The sequence below is a fragment of the Amblyomma mixtum genome, chromosome 10 (assembly GCF_055824585.1).
Source record: "Amblyomma mixtum isolate Tamu chromosome 10, ASM5582458v1, whole genome shotgun sequence".
Lineage (NCBI taxonomy): Eukaryota > Metazoa > Arthropoda > Arachnida > Ixodida > Ixodidae > Amblyomma > Amblyomma mixtum.
Genome location: NC_143021.1, coordinates 44535994 through 44558575, shown reverse-complemented (window position 1 = coordinate 44558575; position 22582 = coordinate 44535994). Strand labels below are relative to the sequence as shown.

The following is a 22582-nucleotide window of genomic DNA, read 5'->3' as shown; positions in this document are numbered from 1 at the left end:
CGCTAGACGCTAGCGTCTGTCCTGTGTATTTGTGTTCTTGTTCCGTGTGTTCACTGAGCGCTAGCAAATATGATTCCAAACGCTTTCCAACTAGCCCAAGTTTCCGCCTTAATAAGATATCATTAAGCCTGCCAAAAAATGAGTCAGTTGATGAACTTTTTTCACAGCAGGTTGCATGTTGAAATGAATTAACATGAATTGCTTAATTTTATCTAAGCCAACATATTTATTAAACTGTGAGGGTGTGTAAATAGGTGTAGTGCTCAATCCATTTTCCAGAGGCAAGAAAGGAAGAACCACTGCTGTGTGATGAGTAATGACGTCGCATTACGTCATTTTTTGCCAATCGGCTTGACTGCTTATCCAGCCATTGCAGCCTTTTGTGGCAAAAACAAAAATGAATTTTGAAATGCAGTGGCATGAGCTAAATGAGGCGCAACACTGCTCGTGCGACTATTGCAGAAGGAACCATGAGTCAGAACAAATTAGTTGGTTATTTTGAAATTAATTTATGCGAACAAGAACACGCGCACAAGAAGAGGAAGAGGATTGTCCCGTCTGTCTCCTGTTCCTGTGTGCGTGCTCTTGTGCGCTTAAATTTAATTCAATATAAGCTATGCACCATCTAGCCCCAAGGAGGAGTTTTGTTAAATCAGTTGTTTATGTGACGATAAACAGTTGAAAAGGTCTGCAGTTCCTGCATGACATGCAGAAATTTCAAGATTCACCTTTAGTGCTGTTACATTGGAGCTTCAAATATAGTCTGAGAGTATAAAAGAAGCGGCTCAGGTCTCAACTCATTCCAGGATTCTAGTTAAGTAAGATTTGTGGCATGTGCCACTAGAATACCTTAGCTGATGCCACACAGGGGATTTTAACGCAAACAACTCGGAAGACGGTGACACTAAGGGAAGACGGAGAAGAGTGAAGACGGTGATCGTGGTGTGAATATCGTAGGTTGTGGGAGGGTGTATAAGGATTATTAGGTGAGTATTTGAACCGGTATACAGTGAATATACCTTCATCGGAAGGCCTTATAAGTTGGCAAAATGTAATGCTCACAATAAAAAAAAATACTATTGCATTCTTAGTAACATTAGCAAACAGGCCAATTCAGAGCATGTAAAATGTTCTTTGGAGAACTGAAATGCTGGTATTGATTGCAAGGTGGCAGACCCGATACAGCTGTCAGTGAAGGAATGTGACAAAACACTGAAGGGAAGGTAATAATGCAAGTAATAAATAGCTGAGGCCCAAGAGAGTGGCATGGGGACGTCCGCGATTGCAGGAAAAGGCAGGATGCATAAGAATTGGCAAGGGGAATCTGCTGACGGCTGGGTGTTTAAGCTTGGATCCCGTTTAGAGGTATTGGATGCAAGTTAAAGCACCAGAAAGCCAGCCTTACATAAATAAAGGAATCGCTTGAATTTTCAAAGCACAAGAAAAAAGCATCATAAGGGGATGTTGCAGTCAAGGTGCATGTCGTGAAGAAGAGAAAGTTGGCTATTGCGGAAATCTTTTCTAAAAGCTTGCCGATTTGGATGAAACAGCTTAATAGGCCAAAACAATCTAGCAGGCGCATGGGTATGAAATGAGTTTGGTGTACATGCCAATGACACAAATAGGGCCATAGGTGCTGAAGGGTAAGAAACACAGACGGGCCAGGCTATGATGAGGCAGGAAGCATGCGCTAGATACGCCTACACAACCTCCTTCCTCTCACATTGTTGCTTAATGCAAATTTCTCAATCATAGTGTATACCAGGTGCGGCCAGAATAATACGGAGCACGCGGAAGGTGGCCAAGCTGGCAGAAACTGCATCTAAGCGCCACCTATCAGCACAACAAAGACACCCCTGGCTATCCGCGCGCAGCGAGAGTGCCTGCCGCCGAGCCCCCCTCTTTGCTGCAACCCTGCCGTTATCACTGTTCGAAAGATGCTGAGCTGGTTCGGGCAACACCGCCAGGTGCTGCCTTCATCCAGGCGTTCTCACTTCAACCTCGGTGGCCGCGCGGACTGAATGGCCGAGATAACACGTAATGCCAAAACGGCCGTCTTGCGCCCGTTTACAGCGCGCGCCGCTCCTCGATGCGAGAAACGGGGCAACGAAGCGCATGGCGCTGTCAGCACAGTATCAGTCGATCATACAGCAAGGGATTGCATGCTATATGCTGTGATGTTGATAGGCCTGCGGAAACAGTGGGTCCGCGCTACCGGCGCCATCTCGCCGCGTCCAAATTAAGATACTTCCTGTCGCCGCTGCTAGGCAGCGCGCACAAGCACGTTTCCGCTGCTCCGCGACCGTTCCTGTGCTCCGTATTATTGTGGCCGCACCTGTACTGTGGGGTGAACCGGTGGCGAGTTGGCATGTGGAAACTGTTCTAAGGGACGACGACAGAGCAAGAATTGCTACCCTGTGCAGTGGTGTTGTTCCTGTCATCTTTGCTCCTTGCGTAGCTTTACCAGCTCCAAAGGGCTTATTTTTCAGCCTGCAAGTAATATGCATGAAGCAAGCAGTCACAGGCAAATGAAGGTAGCAGATAGACATATGCAAGTGCACTGACGGCATCTTCGCAAGGCTTCCAGAGTGTTTTGTTAATTCAACTGCTTCGGCTGACCCAGGAAGCGCTGCTGACCAACCGCTTAACACCAATAAAGCCATTTCGCGAGCAGCTCAGCAACAATAGCATTGTGAACACATCCAGTTTCGAACCACTGATCTCTGGATCGAAAAGGACCATGACAAAAATCAACAACACTGTCATTGCCCTCACCGGCAATGATAGTGTTCTGATTTTTTTTATTGCAGTGGAAACCAACACCCCACTTGAACTTAATACTGCCAAGCATTTTTCAATACTAAGGCGGAAGCCTTTAATGCCACATCGTTGTAAGCAGGAGCTGTCGACAGAAATGTCACGCTTTTCAATTGGTCGAAACGGTCGTAACGTCATAGTGCGCGAATTTCAAACGGGGCCAATTGTACTTTGGTTACTAACCATGCAACCAATTAAAGGGATCGTATAGTGATGCTCCAAGTAAGTTTGACTGAGTTTAGTTAATTACTTAACCAATTAGTCTAATTAACCTTTCTAGTCAGACCAGATAAATAAAAACAGAGTAGGATATTGGCCGAGCTTGGGAGTCGAACCCCGGTCTCCGGAGTGCGAGTCGAGCACGCTACCACTCCGCCATGCCAGCTCAATGTTTTCGAATGAACAAAGGTGCGTCTAGTGAATACGGTGTCTTCGTTCACTCCCATCTTCCTCCCTTCCCGTTACGGCGAGGTTTAGGTGTCCACCGAGATATGAGAGACAGATGCATTTCCTTTCCTCAAAAACCAATTTACCGACGAGCAAGGCGTATTTGTCCGCGTTTCAGATTGGTCTAAATTGTCGTGACGTCACCGCGCGCGAATTTTGACGGGTGTCCACAGAAATATGTGAGGCAGTTACTGCGCAACTTCCTTTCCTCAAATACAATTTTCGACTAGTGTCTACTGAGATATGTGCGACAGTTACTGCGTAATTTCCTTTCCTGAAATGCAATTTTCATTTTCTTCATAAGGCGCCTCTTCTTGTACTCACACTTCTTCCCTTCCTGTACGGTGTGGTTCAGGTGTCCACCGAGATTACAGAGAATTACAGCCCCATTTCCTTTCTTCAAAAAGCGTTGCGTTCAAAGGGCAAAGCATCGCGCCGAACGGGTGGTGGCGTTCCTTGGACTCCGTTGCAGCGCTACAAAACGCTGTCGCGTTCCACTCCTAAAGGCGAAGCTTAAACGTCATTAATTGGCAGTTAATTAATGCACCAACAAAATGTGCAGTGAACAATCGCGTAGCAGAATGCAGCACTCAGGCTTTCGCCTTTCACCACTTCAGCCGCTAAAGTTCCTCGTAATTTTGACTTGACACTGCTCAGCAAAAAGAGAAAAAAAAAGCAATGGCAAAGGTTTTCTAAATATTTTTTTTTTGTTTTTCATCAATAGTCGTTATGCCCAACTTGCACACTTGACAGTTTTGATCGCGTAAGCTGCTGCCACACTTTTTTTCTGCACAGATTTTTTTGGCACATATTAGAGATTTGTACGCTGTCAACCAGCCGTGATTTAAATGCGGCAATGATTCTTGTTTGTATCGTGTAATACCATGTTGTCACAACCTAAACCGAAATGGCTAGAGGAAGTGTTCAGTCACCCATTCATCACGCATATATTTATTGCAGGCAAATGTGCGCACAGCCGGAAGGAAATGAAAAGAAATGACGCTTCCGAAGATGCATTTGCACTGCACCGATGTTTTCACACAGGTTACACAGTTCCTCCGGCGAGTCGTAACCCGAGCACCCATCCTCACAAAATGTGTTAAAAGGAGCACCAAGGCGCAGAAGGATGGCGACATCGCTGCTGTCGCCACAGGAAACAGTCCGACGGCCGTGCAGCCAAGCTCGCGTCACGTCGCACACCCGGCAGTTCTCAAGCACGGTGCCAGCACAAATCGCTATCAAAATGGTAACGAATGCGCAGCAGAAACAACGTCGTGTGAACACTTCGGTCGCAATCACTGCAGCCATCGCAACGAATGCGACCAGCTGCGCAACGCCACGTTCATTTCAGCATTCGGAAAGCACGGCGCGCGTAGTGAGCGCTCGCAGGTGCACATTTCGCTGCCTTGACGTAAAAGCACTCGCTGCGATCGCAATCACTTTCATTACGCGGACACTATAGTCACTGTGCTAGGCAGCTCATGCACGCACAAGAAGTTCACCGTGAGCAGCTGTTACTTGCCGCTGTGCGTGACGATCCTCGCAGGAATTAGGAACGCTTGAAACAACCCCAAACAGCTCCATAAAAACACTTCGTGGCACCGCCAACGCGTAGGCCTTGCGTCGGTTTGAAGAGACGCTGCGTCAGCTCAATTAGCGTCGATGATTACAGAATTCAACTCGGGAAATTGTCGCTCGCTGCTGCTGCATGCGAAGTTAGCAGTCGCTCTGAACACTCGTAATATCAACATGTGGCCAATATAATATTGTCACATAGTGGTGACTGCAGTCCAGCGAATAGTAAAACAGCGAGAACATCTTCGAAACGGAACTCTTTATTTGGGCTGACTTGCACCCGCAAAGAACTGAATGAGTCGGTGGTGGTGGTGAAAACATTTATTAATCATAGAGAGAGGTGTTGGGGGTCGTGACCTGAAGGGTCACGCCCTTACAACCACTAGGTGGGATGCCTAGTCAGGCACAGCATTGGCGTTTGCCGCAGCCCGGGCGCGCTGCGTTAAGGCCCTTTGTGCCTCGAGGGTGCAGCAACCGGACAGGGTCGCCTCCCAGTCCTCTCGGGTGGGGTTCGGGATAGGGGGTAGGGATGGGTTCTGCTGGCAGGCCCACACCATGTGGTAGGTGTCAGACACCTCCCCACAGTGTGAACACCGCCCGTCTAATTTAGGATCGAAATGCTGTAGAATTGCCGGGCACAACATCGCGTTGGTGAGCAGGCGCAGGAGTACCCGCTCGTTGACCTTCCCCAGCCCTTTGCATGGGGTGGGAAGAGTTTGGTGCGTGGATTTGTAATCATCGCATATTTCCTTAAAAGTGTAAATCGGATTGAAGTGGAAGTCCTGGTCGGCGTCGGGTCCCGTGGGAAATGCCCGGAGAGAGAGCGCGCGGGCGGCGTCGTCTCGGCTGCCACATTTCCGTGGACGCCTTGGTGACCTGGAGCCCAAACGATAGATCGGTGCGCGGGATCCGAGTCTCGGCTACAATTTTGGTAAATACGATAAGCTAGGAGAGTAACCCACCCTTGCGTGACGTTTCGACAAGCCCCTCGTGAGTCGGTGATTATGTATTTGGAGGAGGTGTCAGAGGCTGCCAAAGCGATGGCAACCTCTTCTGCGTGAATTGCTGACTGGGCCTTGAAAGTAAGGGCGTCTACTGTTTTACCCTCGTGGACGACCGCGGCCGTGTACCATCCCCTGGAGTCCGGGCCGGACGCGTCCACGTAGAAGACTCCTGGTTTGCTCCGAAAATGGCGGTCCAAGGCTTCCGCCCGCGTCAGGCGCCTGCCATTATGATCCTCTTTGGACATATTGGTGGGGAGAGGCCGCACGTGGAGGGCGCGTCTCCAGTGTACGGGAAGGCGGCATTTCTCCTCTGTGAATTGAGTGCGCTGGATGTGTAGTCGGGCTAAAAGGCGGCGACCCGACCCTGTCTTTGTGAGACGAGTGTATTGGTTGTTGAGGTGGGCCTCCCGAAGCTCCCTAAAAGTGTTCACTATCCCCAGTGCCATAAGGCGGCTGGTAGAGGTAGAAACTGGGAGGTCCAGCGCTCGTTTCATGATTTTGCGGAGGATGACCTCGAGGGAATCCTCCTCCTGTTTCCGCAGGTGGAGGTAGGGAGTCGAATGCAAGATTCGACTGGTCACGAATGCGTTCGCCAGCCGCAAGGCGTCTTTGCATCGTAACCCACCGCGCTTGTTGGAAACCCAGCGGACCATGCGGCCCACCTGGTCCCCCACCTGCCGGAGCTTGGCGAGTGTTGTGTCGCAGCGTCGCTGGTTGTGTATGAAGAGTCCAAGGACTCTGATTTCCTTGGATTCGTGAATAGGACCGCTTTGCAACGAGAGATTGATTTGGGTCGAGCATGTGCACGAGGGACGTAAATGCACGAATTCCGATTTCTGCGGGGAGCATTGCAGACCACAGTCTCGAGCATAGCGGTCCACTATGCTGGCGGCCGTTTGCAGGCTGGTCTCCATATCCCCCAGGCGTCCTTGCGTAGCCCAGATGGTGATGTCGTCGGCGTATAGCGCGTGCTGGACCCCTTCGACCGCACCAAGCAGGGCGGGTAGGCGCATCATGGCAATGTTGAATAGCAGAGGGGACAGCACCGCGCCTTGTGGAGTCCCCCTCGTGCCGAGCAGGAAAGGTCCGTGCTCTTCGTCCTGTATTCGGATGTAGGACAGTCTGTCCGTGAGAAATTGTTTAACGTAATTGAAGGTATTGGTGCCGCAGTGAGTTTGACTCAAATGTATGAGTATGACCTCGTGAGTTACGTTATCGAACGCTCCTTTCAGGTCGAGCGCAAGGACAATTTTATCGTTTTGGGGGTGTGTAATGGGGTTCAAGATTTCGCGGTCGAGTTGGAGCAGGACATCCTGTGCGCATCTATGTGGGCAAAATCCGAACATGGTGTCCGCGAAGGTGTTGTGTTGTTCGAGGTACTCGGACAGCCGATCCCGCACCATCGTCTCCATCAATTTTCCCACACACGAGGTGAGAGAGATGGGGCGGAGGTTGTCCGTGTCGATCGGTTTGCCGGCCTTCGGGATGAAGGTGACAAGAGCCGTCTTCCAGTCAATGGGGAGCGGGGTTTCCCCCGTCCAGATCGCATTGATGTATTCTAGAAGGCACTGGTACGCTGAATCAGGAAGGTTCGCCAAAAGTTTGACGGTGACCTTGTCCCGGCCCGGCGTGGTGCCCCTCTTCATTTTGGCCAAACCCGCCCGCAGATCGTGAAGCTGGAAAGGCTTGTCCAACTCCGAGTTTTCCCTGCCGGCGTAGGAGTAGGCCGATCTGCGGGCGTCCCGCGTTGTGAACAGGTAGCGATCCCGGAGCGCCTGTGCAAACTGCGTTGTATTTCCTTGGAATATCTGCATGGCTTTGTGCAGTTGCTTCTGCGTTTCTGTGCGGGTATGTGTTGGGTTGATGAGAGCTCGGAAGAGCCGCCACGTGTTGCGGCTCGACATCTGCCTCGCCGCCGTGTTGCAGCGATCTACCCAGTTGGAGTCAGCGAGTTGGGCCGCGTACTCTGCTGCCTGCCGGGTGAGGTCCGCAATGCGCGCTTTGAGCTTCTTGTTGTGTTTCTGGCGCTTCCAGCGGCGCGTGAGGCCGCGGCGCACTTCCCAGAGGTGGAGGAGGTGGTTGTCCGCGTCCGTGACCACCTCTGTAAGCTGTATCTGCTTCTCGTGCGAGCGAAGGTGTGATATGACTGACCGGGACCAGTTTGCGTATCCTTGCTCTGTGATATTCGTGTTGGTGTCGGATGGGAAATTTTTGCGAAATGTGGTCCAATTGGGGATGCGTGCTAGTGTGGTAGGGCGCTTTAGGGGGCGTGCATAAACAGTGGTGTTGATGATGCAGTGGTCGCTGCCGAGGGTATCCTCGGTGTTGATCCAGTCTGCGTGTCTTATGTTACGAGTGAAGGTGAGGTCCGGGCATGTGTCTCGGGTCACCGAGTTGCCTACGCGGGTAGGAAATGCCGGGTCGGTGTGGAGGGTGAGGCCCAGTGTGGACGCCAGCTCCGCCAGCATGCGTCCGCGCACTTCCTACTTACGATAGCCCCATAGCTGACTAGGGGCGTTGAAGTCGCCCACGATCAGTAGGGGGTCGCGACCCGCCTCTTTAAGTGCACGGCTAAAGAGGTCCGCGAAGGTCACTCGCTTCACTTTCGGGGAGCAGTATACATTAAGTACGTGCAGGGGAGGATCCGATCGGCGAAGGGGAAGGATCCTTACCATAGCGTACGAGTACGGTATGTTGAGATCGAGGTCGATTTCGGTGGCTGTGTACGACTTGTGTACGAGGAGACACGACAAGGGGTCTCGCTGGAACGTCACGTAGTTAGTCAATTTTGCCGCCCCTCCTGGCTCCTGGAGGGCGACCACGGCGGGTAAAGCCTCGAAATTTTCTAGGTAGAGGCGCAGGTTCGCGCGTTTCTGCCGAGCTTTGAAGCCTCTACAATTCCACTGCGTTACGGTTACCAATGTGTGTGTTTTCGGAAATGAGTCGGCGGCGGCGTAGCAACAAACGTGCTCGGCGGTCGTCGAACAGAATCCCCGCCGCTGTCGGCCGTGCTCTTTTTAAAGCTGATAGCGAACATTCGAGATAAAGCTTGGGAAGTTACTATAACATTCCGGCGCAAAATAGAATCGGCTCCGTCTGGATGCGATCAATCGAGATAAATCTAGGCGCGTCTTGCGTCGCAAACGAAGCGATAAAGTGGCGTGTCGGCAGCCTTGAAGCATGAACAAAGAAACACTACAAACGAACGCTACAAAGATTTGTGGCAATATGGTTCGCGGCATAGCTGCCACCACGTATGCCTCGCTCCCCAGTTCAGTCGACGGACGGCCATCTTGCCCCGGCAGAAGTGGAGGCACGGCGGGCCTGAGACGTCACGTAAAAAGCAGCCAATGGCTGCAATCCAGTCGCCAGGCGGATCCGCTCATCCGCCCGAAAGTTGAAGTTGACCGACTTTCCCTCCGCCCGCCGGACCGGGCGGACGCCTATTGTCTGGTCGCGCAGTCCGCCATCCGCCTGTCGGGCGGATCCGCCCAAAAAACGATCGTACAACGGCCCTTATCAAGTGAGGCCTGCTTAGCAGCGCTATTGGAGCAATTAGCCGGTATTAAACGGGATGTCATAGGGCTTAGTGAGGTTAGGAGGACAGATGAGGCGTATATAGTACTAAAGGGCGGGCATGTACTGTGCTATCGTGGATTAGCAGATAGGCGAAAACTAGGTGCGGGATTCCGCATTAATCAGGATATAGCTGGCAACATCGAGGAGTTTTACAGTATTAACGAGAGAGTGGCAGCTATCGTAATTAGGCTTAATAAATGGTACAAGCTGAAGGTGGTGCAGGCCTACGCGCCTACATCAAGCCATGATGACCAGATAGTTGAAAGCTTCTATGAGGATGTGGAATCGGCAATGACCAAAGTAAAATCACAGTACACTGTACTGATGGGCGACTTTAATGCAAAGGTAGGTAAAAAGCAGGCTGGAGACAAGGCGGTAGGTGACTATGGCATAGGTTCTAGGAAGAGTAGGGGAGAGTTATTAGTAGAGTTCGCAGATAGAAATAATTTATGGATTATGAATACCTTCTTCCGCAAACGAGCAAACAGGAAGTGGACGTGGAAGAGCCCCAATGGTGAGACTAAAAATGAAATAGACTTCATACTGTGTGCACACCCTGGCATCGTAGAGGATGTGGAGGTCCTCGGTAAGGTCCGTTGTAGCGACCACAGAATGGTAAGGTCTCGTGTTAGCTTAGATTTGAAGAGGGAACGTAGGAAACTGGTGAAGCGAAAGGCTATTAACGAGTTAGCATTAAGAGAGAAAGTAGAGGAATTCAGAATGTCGCTGCAAAACAGATTTTCCGCTTTAACTGAAGAAGACGACCGTAGTGTTGAAACAATGAATGATAATCTTACAGCTATCGTTACAGAGTGCGCCGCACAAGTAGGTGGTAGGATGGTTAGACAGGACACCAGCAAGCTGTCTCAGGAGACTAAAGATCTGATTAAGAAACGCCAAAGCATGAGGACGTCTAACTTCACAGACAGGATAGAACTAGCAGAGCTATCGAAGTTAATAAATAAGCGCAAGGTAGCCGACATAAGAAAGTTTAACATGGAGAAAATCGAGCATGCTCTAAGAAACGGAGGTGGCCTAAAATCAGTGAGGAGAAAACTGGGCATAGGTAAAAACCAGATGTACGCGCTAAAAGACAAACAGGGCAATGTCATCAGCAATATAGATAAGATAGTTGAATTAGCCGAAGAGTTGTACACAAATCTATACAGTAGCGAATGTAATCATCAAGCTACTGAGGGAGGCAGTCGAGCACAACAATGGGACATGTTGAATGGTACGGCAAAACAGCGCTGACGGACGGGACGGAAGAAGATGAGACAAACACATCTTCTTCCGTCCCGTCCGTCAGCGCTGTTTTGCCGTACCATTCAACATGAACCAACCAGCCCGACTCAGCCCTCTCCTTCAATGGGACATCCTGCAAGTAACAAAGGAGGAAGTAAAGAAAGCCTTAGGAGCAATGCAAAGAGGGAAAGCAGCTGGTGAGGATCAGGTAACAGCAGATTTGTTGAAGGACGGAGGAGATATTGTGCTATAAAAACTAGCCACCTTGTATACGCAATGCCTTGTGACCTCGAGAGTACCAGAAGCTTGGAAGAACGCTAACATTATCTTAATTCATAAGAAAGGAGACGTCAAGGATTTGAAGAATTACAGACCAATCAGCTTATGGGCCGTTGCCTACAAGGTATTTACTAAGGTAATCGCTAATAGAGTCAGGACAACCTTGGACTTTAGTCAACCAAATGATCAGGCAGGTTTTCGTAAAGGATACTCGACAATAGACCACATTCACACTATCAATCAGGTGATAGAGAAATGCGCAGAATATAACCAACCCCTATATATAGCCTTCATTAATTACGAGAAAGCATTTGATTCAGTGGAAACCTCAGCTGTCATGCAGGCATTGCGGAATCAGGGTGTAGAAGAGTGGTATGTGAAAATATTGGAAGATATTTATAACGATTGCACAGCTACTATAGTTCTCCATAAGTGAGTGAAAAACATTTATTGCTCCAAAAATCAGGTTTTAGCGGTGGGCCGATGTCTTCATGTCTTCGGCCTCTTCACAAGGTCGGCGCCCCTATTCCAGGGCACCGCTGAGTTGCTGCTTCGCAGGCGTGCTGCACCAGTGCCCTTTGGGCCGTGAGCTCGCTGCTGGTCAGCAGGCCCTCCCATTGTTCCGCACTCGGGTCATTTAGCTCGTGAAATGCTCTGTTACGTTCGCATTCCCATGTGATGTGATATAGCGTGGGGGTTGCTCCGCACCACGGACATGTGTCCCTGTATTGTGTAGGGAACATCTTATGTACTATGTGTAAATTGTGGAAAGTCCCTGCTTGCAGTCTCCGCCAGCAGAACGCCTCGTGCTGTGTTAATGATGTGTGGGGTGGTGGGTATTTGATTCGCCGCCCTCTGTGGTAGTTTAATATTTCTGCATACGTTGGTTCCACCGTCATGGGGTCCTCCCGGGTTTCTGACTGCCCTGCTAGGCTCGTGATCTCGCGAACTAGGCTGTCTACCCTCGAGTTACGCTCTATCCCGGTGTGTGCCGGTATCCAGAAAATCCTATGTCTTAAGGTCTTATTTGGAAGCTTTGCTTCGAGGAGGATGCTCAGCGCTTCCTTGCTTATTTTGCCCTGTATGTAGTTCCTGCATGCTGCTTTGGAGTCTGTTAGGATTATCAAAGACTTGTTCCTACGGTAACCTTCGGCCGCCGCTAGAGCTACGGCAGCTTCCTACCCCTCCGTTACCGTACAGTTTGTTAATGTCGCGCTGCTAATTGGTTCCCCCATGTGGTCTACCACTGCTGCCGCGACTCGGAACTTTCTGGTCGTGTGGTCCCATGGATAGAGGGCCGCGCCTGTGCATACTGTGTTTTCCATTGTGGCTAGGTTCCGCTTCACATAGTCTGTCCTGGCCTGCCTTCTAGCGGCATGGAGGTTGGGATCCATGTTTCTCGGCAGAGGGCTAATGTCCAGTGTCTGCCGGACCTCGTCTGGAATGCTGGCTGTAATATCTACGATCCCTTCTACGTTGTGCCCTAATCTCTTTAGGAGCTTGCGGCCGGTGGCTGTCTGCTGGAGCCTGGCTATTTGCGCACTTAGCTGGGCTTCCGTTAGTTCTTCGAATGTGTTGTTTAGGCCCATTTGTAGCAGCTTTTCATTTGATGTGTTTCTTGGCAGGTGGAGTGCTGTCTTGTACGCCATTCTTAGGAGCGCCTCCGTCTGTTCTTTGTCTTTCTTGGTCATGCGGTGGTATGGCAACGAGTACGTGACTCTGCTGACTATCAGGCTTCTGACGAGCTTGATCGTGTCGCTTTCTTTCATCCCGCTTCTGCTCTGTGCTACCCTCTTTATCATGCGGCTTATTTGTTCTGTTGACTTCTTGAGTAGGCGAATTGTGTAGGTACATCTCCTGCTTCCTTGGATCCACAAGCCCAGGATGCGTATCATGTCCCTTTCTGGTATATTTTGGCCTTCTAACTTTACTGTTAGTTCCTCCTTGGTAGGGTTGGACCCTACCCTAAGAAGTTCCGACTTTTCCGTGGAGCAGGCTAGGCCCCTTTCCCTCACGTGCTCTTCTACACACGTTGCTGCTTCTTGTAGTCTCTCTTCCTTTTGTCCTAGCGAGCCTCGATTCCCCCAGACCGTAATGTCGTCGGCGTACATCGCGTGCTGGATGCCATCGATCTTGCTGAGTCTTCTGGCCAGTCCGATCATTGCAATGTTGAAAAGCACTGGTGAGATTACGGATCCTTGCGGCGTGCCCTTACGTGGGGTGGTAAAGGTGTCGCTTCGCAGGTCTCCCAATCCCGCTGTCGCTGTGCGTTCTGACAGGAAGGATCTTACGTAGTCGTGGGTTCTTCTTCCGCAGTTGGCGTTGTTTAGGCCTTCCATAATGGCCTCATGGCTAACATTGTCGAAGGCCCCTTTGATGTCCAGGGCCATGATAATGTTTTCGCCAGTTCTAGGTGCCGTGTCTATGATCTCTTCCTTGATCTGCAGCAGGACGTCTTGCGTCGACAGGTTCGCCCGGAAGCCGAACATGCTGTGCGGGTACTGTTCTTCGTCCTCCAGGTATTGTTGAATTCGCCTGGTGTCGATTCTTTCGTACAATTTGCCAAGGCACGACGTGAGGGAAATCGGTCTCAGGTTCTCAATCTGAAGCTTCTTGCCGGGTTTGGGTATCATAACCACGACAGCGTGCTTCCACTCCTTCGGCACCACTCCCTCTGCACACAGCGTGTTGAGGTACGCCGTGAGCTGGTCGATCGCCTCGTAGCTGAGGTTGCGGATCAAGGCGTTCTTGATCTTGTCTGCGCCGGCTGCTGTATTTCTTGTCGCGCTTATCGCCGCCTCGACTTCCTTTCTTGTGATCGGCCTGTCCATTGCGGGATTGTCTGCTCCTTGGTACTCCCCGTTGTAGCCCTGGGGGTTGTCCTTGCCGTAGCATTTGATGCGGACTGCTTCTAGCAGTTCTTCGTCCGATCCTTCGCACTGGTAGGCCAATTTCTGAATTGCCTTGCCACTTTCTGCTTTTGTCTTGGTTGGGTCCATGAGGGCCTTGAGTATGCGCCACGTCTTGGCCGTGCTGAGCGTGCCGTTCAGTGAGCTGCTGAACTGCTGCCATCCCTGCCTGGCCAGTTGCGTCGCGTACTCCTCTGCCTTCATCGTGATTTCCGCAATCTTCTTCTTGACTTTTCTGTTTAGCTTTTGTTTTTTCCAGCGTTTGGTGAGCCCGCATCTTGCCTCCCATAGCCCGAGTAGCCGCCTGTCCACCTCCGGTGCTTGTTCTGTTCTATCTATTTCCTTTGTATAGAGTTCTTGTATTTGTTTCAGCTGTTGGCTCCACACCTCTATGGAAGTGATTTCCGCTTTTAGCCGTTCGCTATGCTTGCGGAAGGCGTCCCAGTTCGTAAGGTGGGCCGTTCCGATCTTCTTCTTTACGTTGTCTGCTTCGATTGCCGTTCTTAGAATGTAGTGGTCACTGCCAAGGTCTTCCAGCAGATTTTCCCACTCGGCCTGCTTTGCTCCCTTAATAAAGGTGAGGTCAGGGCAAGTATCTGGACTCACACTGTTACCTCGCCTAGTTGGTTGGTTTTCATCCGTTAGGAGGTCGCAGTCTATGTTTTCCGCCGCTACGCATATCTGCTGCCCCTTTTTCTCGGTTTTTTGGTATCCCCAGCTCGAGCTCCTTGCGTTAAAGTCACCCGCGATTATTAAGGTGTTCGTTTTGGCTAGCTTATTTGCCTCCGAAAAAAGCTTGCTAAAATCGTCATTCCTTTGTCTGGGGGGGCTGTAAAGGTTAACTATGAAAGTGCTTTTGGCCTTGTGTTTCTTTTTGGGTATAATCTCTGTTATTGCATGTTCTATCTGTGTGCCCTCAATCTGCTTGTGTGCTATGGTGACCAGCTTGCTGCTGATGAGGGTGGCGGTGCGTCCGCTTTCCTGGCATGTATAGCCCCTCAGGGTGGGTGTTATGTTAGTCTCCTGTAACATGATGATGTCTGGTGTTGCGTGTCTAGTGTTAATGAACTGCTGGAGGAGTCCCTGCTTGCGCCGGTATCCCCTGCAGTTCCACTGCCATGTCTAGTTGGTTCTGTCCTGCCATATTGCGTCACTACTTTTTCCACTTTGGTTTTCTGCTCCGAATCTTCTTTCATTAAAAAGCCTTTCTCTGGCGTCATTTGTGGTTTTTTGTGTGTTTTGGCTTTTGACGTATGTTCGGAAGTTCTGATCTTGCAGCGCTACTTTCTGTTGTATGTGTGTCATTTGATTTTGCATCTGCGTTTGCAGTTGCGTCATTTGATTTTGCATCATACTCATCAAGCTCTCTAATTTGCTTTCTAAGCTCTGTGGTTGTTGTGTATGCTGCTCCAAGGGCAGACTCATTATCCGCGGAGGCGAACCCTGCCTCTGGAGCTGCATCTCCCTTATGAGGTCATCTATTCTTTTTTTAAGTTGCCGCGTTTCCTCGCGACAAAGTTCGAGCTCTTTTTTTAGTGCCCTGTTCTCCTCAGCTAGTTTCTTGTCATTATTTGTCTCATTTTGCTGACCCGAGTGCGGAAAGAGTGATTTGGGAGGGCCTGCTCCCCAGCTCACCTTCACTCCACTCTTCCTCTGTTGTTGTTTTTGTTGTCCCGGGCCTACGCTTTGCTTTACCAGGGGTGGGTAGGACTCGTCTCTGGTCCAGCTCTGCCCCCGGCTCTGGCTCCGCGACTGGCTCCTGGACTGGCTCGCCTCGTCCCGGGCCTGTTTCCCGGTCCGCTCCGAGCTGAACCACCTTGGTCCACGTCCTCCCTTTCGGTTCCGGCTCCGGCTTTGTCGCTGTGAGGGCCCTCCTCATGGGGGTCCTCCTCGCAGCTCTTCAGCCGTCTTGAGCCGGTGCTTGCACTCTCTCGTGCCGGCTGCGTGATCGCCTCCGCAGACCAGGCACTTGGTTGTGCACGAATGTCCTTCCATTGTGTTCTGCGTCCCGCAGAGCCTGCAGGCCTTGCTCTCCGGGTTGGGGCAGACGTCCGATCTATGTCCTTGTTGGCAGCAGATATAGCAAATCTGCCGCGTTGGGCGGTATGGGTAGCACCACATCTCCCCTCCGTAGTATAGTACTTGTCTTGGGGTGGTGGGTCCGTCGAACGTGATGACGGCTGAGCTTGACTTTCCAAGCATTCGGGCGCTGTGGATCTTGACTCCCTGGGTCCGCACCCTTAAGTTGGCTTTGAGCTCGGCGGATGATGTCCCCGGTTCTATGCCGTGGATCACGCCTCGCTGAGTGCCTTCGGGGGCTGCCACGTAGGCGTTGACTGCGTACACTTTTTCACCGAACGCTAGATGGTCAATGCGTCTCACGTTCTGGGCTGCATCTTCATTGTCCGTGCTGACTATGATGATGTTCGAACCAACGTTTATATAAACGTTGGTTCGAACCGTTTCGTAGTCTTATGATTAAGTCTTCACTCTTGCACTTTGCACTCGTCGCCGCGGCTACGGCTCGGGCGACTTGATGAGTTTGCAGCGATCGTACCACGAGGCCCCTCGGCCTCAGGATTATCTTGAAATCGTCTTTCGGGAGCGGCGGCAATCTCGGGCCCGGCCAACGCGCCGCTTCCTTCTTGTCTTGCTTCGGCGCAGCTGGCGCGCCAGCTGCCGTCGAGGCGCTCCCCGGGGTTTTCGCGCCAAAATCCACCTGGGCGGAAGGCGGGAAGCCTCCGGGGTTTTTCCGTTCCTTGCGGGGTTTCTTCTTGCGTTTCGACGTGGCTAATTCCCAGTTTTGGTCGTCGTCCTGCTCGATTCCGCCCTGCGTTCCCTGCGGGCCCAGCATGGCGGCCTCTTTTAGGCGCGAAAACCGCCTCGCTTCCCGCCTCGACCGTTGGCCGAGTGCTGACGTGGCAGTCTTCTTCCATCTTTTGGCGAATCTTCTAGTGCCTTCTCGATGCTGGGTCGGTTGTCGGGGTAGGAGACCGTTGCCATCGTCGTCGTCGCTCGTGACGAGGCCGGAGAGTCCTCGAACGCCCGCAGTCGTGCTAGGCCAACGAGGCTTAGCTCGCAACCCGCCGCTCGGCAAATTCAAAGTCCGGTAGAAAACCCAAAAATGGGCCCACCTCTTCGAATTCGGTGTGCAAGTGGTCCGCTTCTGTTCCTCTTCAAGCTCCAACGAAAATTTTGGAGGTCCGTTGAGATGATCGGGCCTGGCTGGTCAAAATTTGCGGAGCCCTTGCGGAGCACGTCGCTCGCGGTGGACACCCGAAGCGTGTCTCCATAGTTCTCCATAAACTCAGCAATAAAATTCCAATACGGAAAGGTGTCAGGCAGGGAGACACGATCTCGCCAATGCTCTTCACTGCCTGCTTACAGGAGGTATTCCGGGGACTGGAATGGGAAAAGTTGGGGATAAGAGTTAATGGAGAATACCTGAGTAATTTGCGATTCGCTGATGACATTGCCTTGCTAAGCCACTCAGGACAAGAACTCCAAAGCATGATCAATCAGTTAGACAGGCAGAGCAGAACGGTGGGGCTAAGAATTAACATGCAGAAAACCAAAGTAATGTTCAACAGCCTAGCAAGGAACAGCAGTTCGCAATTGGTAGCGAGGTGCTGGAAGTAGTAAGAGAATATGTCTACTTAGGGCAGGTAGTGACCGCCGATCCGGATCATGAGAGGGAAATAACTAGAAGAATAAGAATGGGGTGGAGTGCATATGGCAGGTTCTCTGAGATCATGAATGGTAGCTTACCAATATACCTGAAGAGAAAAGTATACAACAGCTGTATCTTACCGGTGCTCACCTATGGGGCAGAAACGTGGAGGCTAACAAAGAGGATTCAGCTTAAGTTAAGAACAACGCAGCGAACTATGGAAAGGAAAATGATAGGTGTAACGTTAAGAGATCGGAAGAGGGCGGAGTGGGTGAGGGAACAAACGCGGGTTAATGACATCTTAGTTGAAATCAAGAGGAAGAAATGGGTGTGGGCAGGGCATGTAATGCGAAGGCAAGATACCCGCTGGTCCTTAAGGATAACGGAGTGGATTCCAAGAGAAAGCAAGCGTAGCAGGGGACGGCAGAAAGTTAGGTGGGCGGATGAGATTAAGAAGTTTGCGGGGATACAGTGGCGGCAACTGACAAAGGACCGGGTTAATTGGAGAGACATGGGAGAGGCCTTTTCCCTGCAGTGGGTGTAGTCAGGCTGATGATGATGATGATGACAACGGCCCTTAACGGCTCATTCTCCCGTCCGTAGCACCCGCACTGCGGCACCCGCATGGGAAAAATGCGTAAGCATGACGTCGCACTTTATGACTTAGCATAAACACGTTACATGTATTTATGTGTTACATGATGTTACATGAGTGTTACATGATCTAACAATTCTACACTTTTCAAGTCAGTCACGAGTTTCCGGTCACGAGTCTCAGTTTTCAAGTCAACTGAGACTCGTGACCGGAAGTCTTGACCCTCAAACCGGAAGTCGATCCCTTATATCACTTATAGGTCACCTATCGATACCTTATCGATATCACAATTAATTATTAATTATCTTACTTAATCAAGTTCCATCAATTGAATATCTCAGTTTTCAAACTTCCTGCCACGCTTTGTTTTTAAATTTGGCGCCACGTGTTTCTCCGCCCACACTTCCGGTCTCGTGGTGCCACTGCTCCGGCGTCTGAAATTTGGCACCACTTTTGCTCCGGCCCAGCCACTTATTGGACATTTTTGTCTAATTATTCACCTAATTAACCCAACTTAACCATTTTGTTACTTGCACATCCTCTTCCGTTTGCTCTATCCGACGGTAGCATTTTTTTTCCCGATATAACAACTACTTCCCCCTTTATAGGCCCGAGATTATCTAGTCCACGCCGAACCCGCCTACATAGCCATAGAAGTAAATCTTTCGTTTGGACGAGTTGGTTCATCTTTGAATGGGTGCGTGCTTGCGCGGAGAAGGCGGGACAACAAAGAAACACACACGACAAATACAGAGCGCTCTGTATTTTTCGTGTCTTTCTTTGCTGTCCCGTCTTCTTCGCGCAAGCACGTACCCGTTCAGAGCCATACAATGCTTACGCATTAATAAACGTTTGGCCCCGTGAAAAGCGTTCTGTTCCGTATTGTGTCCTTCGCTGTGTCGCGGAGAGAACGTCCCCGCCTGGCGTGCGGTACTGGGAGCTCGAAGTTCGCGACCTCCAGGGAGCCCAGCAAGAATCCCGACAAGCTCGGCACCAATAAGCCACCCACATGAGGTTCATTCTTCCCTTCGGAAGGAACACACTTACTTCCGGTCCAATGCGGTCCGCGAATCCGTTGAGGGACTCCCCCGCCAGCAGGCCGTCTTCGAGAGCAATGTGGTTGACGCGGCAGTGGGCTTTTCTTGCGGCCGAGCCGTAGTACGAAGCCGCCGGCGTGCGTCGGCTGGATGCCTCGCCACGTTGGTCGCAGCTGCATAGCCGCCGGTACACGTACTTGAACGCCTTGGCCAGGATGTCGCCGATGTTGGTCAGGTAGAGCAGCATGAGCGGGATGCCCACGATGGCATACAGGATGGTCACGATCTTGCCCCAGTTTGTCTTGGGCGCAATATTTCCATATCCTGCAGTGGAAAGGAAAAGAGGGTGCACATTAGCATGCGTTAAGAATCACCCTTCGCCCGTGAAGCGCTGCGTTTAGATGGGTCACACGAAAGCGCTGAACCCTCTAAGGCTTTGGTTGCTACGCAGTGCAAAGGATAGCGAATAGTGAGTGCAGTGTGAACTGCTACTGCAGTAGAGTTAGTTCTTGGGCTAGTTCGTATACTTGATTTACACTCATAGTTTCTCAGCGCAACGGCACACGGCCAAAGAACAGAAGCAGGAAGAGAAGAAGGACGAACACAGCGCTGACTGTCAACTGCTACTGCATCAGCGCGTTACAGCCATCATCACCATCATCATCAGCCTGACTATGCCCACTGTAGGGCAAAAATAAAGCGGCAAAAAGCCATCTCTTATGTTTCCATTCAACATTTTCCTTGTTTCCTTTGCCACCTGTGGTCACCGTACCCCCCCAAGCTTCTTAATCTCATGCTTGCCTTCTCTTGGAATCCACTCCGTTACCCTTAAGGACCAGCGGTTATCTGGCCTTCGCATTACATTCCTTAGCAAAAACTAATACGAGGCTGCAGCCGTCTCGAACAGTGAGCTCAGCGAATGGCAGAGGCAGACCGTGTCGAGAGATGAAGACGTCGGATGGTGTAAAGACGACGGCGACGTCAGGTGCAGTGAGGCAGAAGACGGGAACAGATGGGCATGAAGGAATCTCGTTGTCGTCAGCCACAAACAGTTGAAATCAAATCAAATCAAATTTTCTTCGTACAAGGTACAAGGATGGAGCAGCCACAAAAAGCTGCTGCTGCCAACAGCTTGACGAGGCGACTGCCCCACTCGCAACAGTAGCATTGGCCCACTGTACATCGTCTCATTCGCAGAAGTTCATTTCATTTCATTTCATTTATTTTTCCCTTAAAGGCCCGAGGACATTACTTAAGGGGGCAGCAAACTCAAGATTTGTACCAACAAGACAAGCACATTAAAAGAAAGAAAAAAAAAATAACAGTAGAAAGGAATAAGAATGTACAGCAGGTAAGTGGCAGGGCAGAATGGTGGGCCTGTTGGTAAGGCATGTCAAGATTCCGCTGACCTGTGGAAAATTTTACATAGGTCAGACAGGGGACTGTGTGAAAGAGAGGTTGCGCAAGCACAGAACAGAAGTCGGCGCTGGTGAAGATGGTAATCTTGCTCTGCATTGCAGTAGATGTCCCGGAAAATGTTCCCCACGTTTCGCAGATGTCATCATCCTGGGCTGCGGAAAAACACGGAAGGCTCGTGAAATCTTTGAGGCCTTCCAGATTGCCAAACATGGTGATGCTTGCGTCAGCTCACCATCGATAGCATTAACGACAAAAGAATTTGATTATATGAGTGATCATGTTTGAGTGTTGCCTTGGCGCATGCGTGGTGATTACCTGGCGGTCTGTACTCAATGAAAAATTCAGTTGTTAGTCCAGCCGTGGTCCTGTGTTGTTCTCTTCTTGTGTTTCCGTCTTTTTTTGGCTGGTTTTCTCCCTTGAGCAGGTAAGTGGCGCCGAAAAGGTTATACAATATGTAACAAGTAGAAAAAAAATTGAACACATGAGTAAACAAAGGCTAAGAAATGAAAAAAAGCAAGGACACTTGTCAGTATCAAGCACAACTTATAGTTGAAAAGATTGCTCTCACGAAAAATGGTCCTTTAGTATTTCACGGAATGATTTGCGATTAGTGCATGATGCAATGGTACTTGGCAGCGCATTGCATAGTGCTATTGCGTGCGGGAAAAAAGAACTTAGTGCTAACGTGCGATAGTGATAGTTGATGCGAGCGATGCTATGATTATGGTTCAAGCGGGTAGACGTCCTATGGAGGGGTTCTAGTTTTGCGTGGCGTGAGCGCGGATGATAATATAAATGATGCAGAAGACAGAGGCGAGATATGATGCGGCGTGACATGAGCGATGGAATGGAGACGGACTGTTTCAGCGCTGTGATGCTGGTTTTCCTTGAATACGAAGATGTTATAGATCGGATGGCGCGGTCCTGTACGGCTTCGAGGTCGGCGGCGAGAAAAATTTGAGATGGATGCCAAATGGATGACGCATATTCTAGTTTCGGGCGAATGAATGTCATGTATGCTAGTTTCTTTATTTCAGGGGATGCGGCCTTCAAGTTACCGTAAGTAAATGAGTGTGCGTGAGGCTTCTGCGCAAATGTTTTGAATGTGGGTTACCCATGATAGTGATGGTGTTAGGTGGAGGCCGAGATATTTGTAGGATAATGTGTAACATATGTAACATAAGTAATATGAATGTCAAATGGGTATCTCACAAAGGGAAAAAAAGCGCCAATGGCAATACTTGAGTAAAAACGAAACAAAAGGACCAACAGATCACCCAGGCCACAAAGAACTGGCATCATGCAGACACAGTCAGAGGCTTATAAAGTTTGCTCCACGAAGATGATGTATCAGGCGAAGCGGCACTGCACGGAAGAAGTTCGAGCTCGGCGCGAGCGCAGTCGATAAGGGCCTCATGTTGGGAAAGACCCAACCTAAAATAATGTCATGCGAGCACGATGAGAGAACGACGAATTCAACAGTATATAAAGAACCGTGGATTGTGACGCTGGCTATGCAGGCGGCCAAAGGCGAGATTCGCTGCGCATTAGCTGTTTGAAGCGAAAATCCGTATAACAGCGTCGACACCTTGCGAAGTTTGCGGCACAGGTTCTCATTCATCACAGAAACAGCAGCGCCAGTATCGACAAGGGCCAACTTGGTGAGGCCCTTCACAGAAACGTCGAGCACATTCGCTGGGAACAAACGAGCCCTCAAACTTGCCGCCGAATACGCAGTTCTTGCCTCGGGAACTGCAGCAACTAGTTTTACTGGGGCATAGGAGAATGAGGACGCAGTGGCGAAACCGAGCGGCTGCGCGGTGCAGAGACGCGCAACGTGACCAGGTACACCACGTGCATAACAAATGGGGAGGTGGTCACGGGTGCGCCAAGGGTTAACACGAGTCGGAGGTGGCCAGGCTGGAAAGGCAGGCGACGGCGTCGGAGGATCATTATCATTCATTATCAGCCTGACTACACCCACTGCAGGGCAAAGGCCTCTCCCA

At 50.5% G+C, this 22582-nt stretch overlaps 1 protein-coding gene across 1 annotated transcript in view; it reads right to left on the bottom strand.

Annotated features, from left to right (window-relative positions):
- The window catches only part of LOC149325676 (TWiK family of potassium channels protein 7-like), a 376131-nt gene that overhangs the window by 153637 nt on the left and 199912 nt on the right, over positions 1-22582 (bottom strand). The window contains exon 2 of the mRNA XM_089562548.1: positions 19168-19481. Within this exon, the coding sequence (XP_089418674.1) occupies positions 19168-19481 (314 nt within the window). The remainder of the gene's footprint in view (positions 1-19167; positions 19482-22582) is intronic.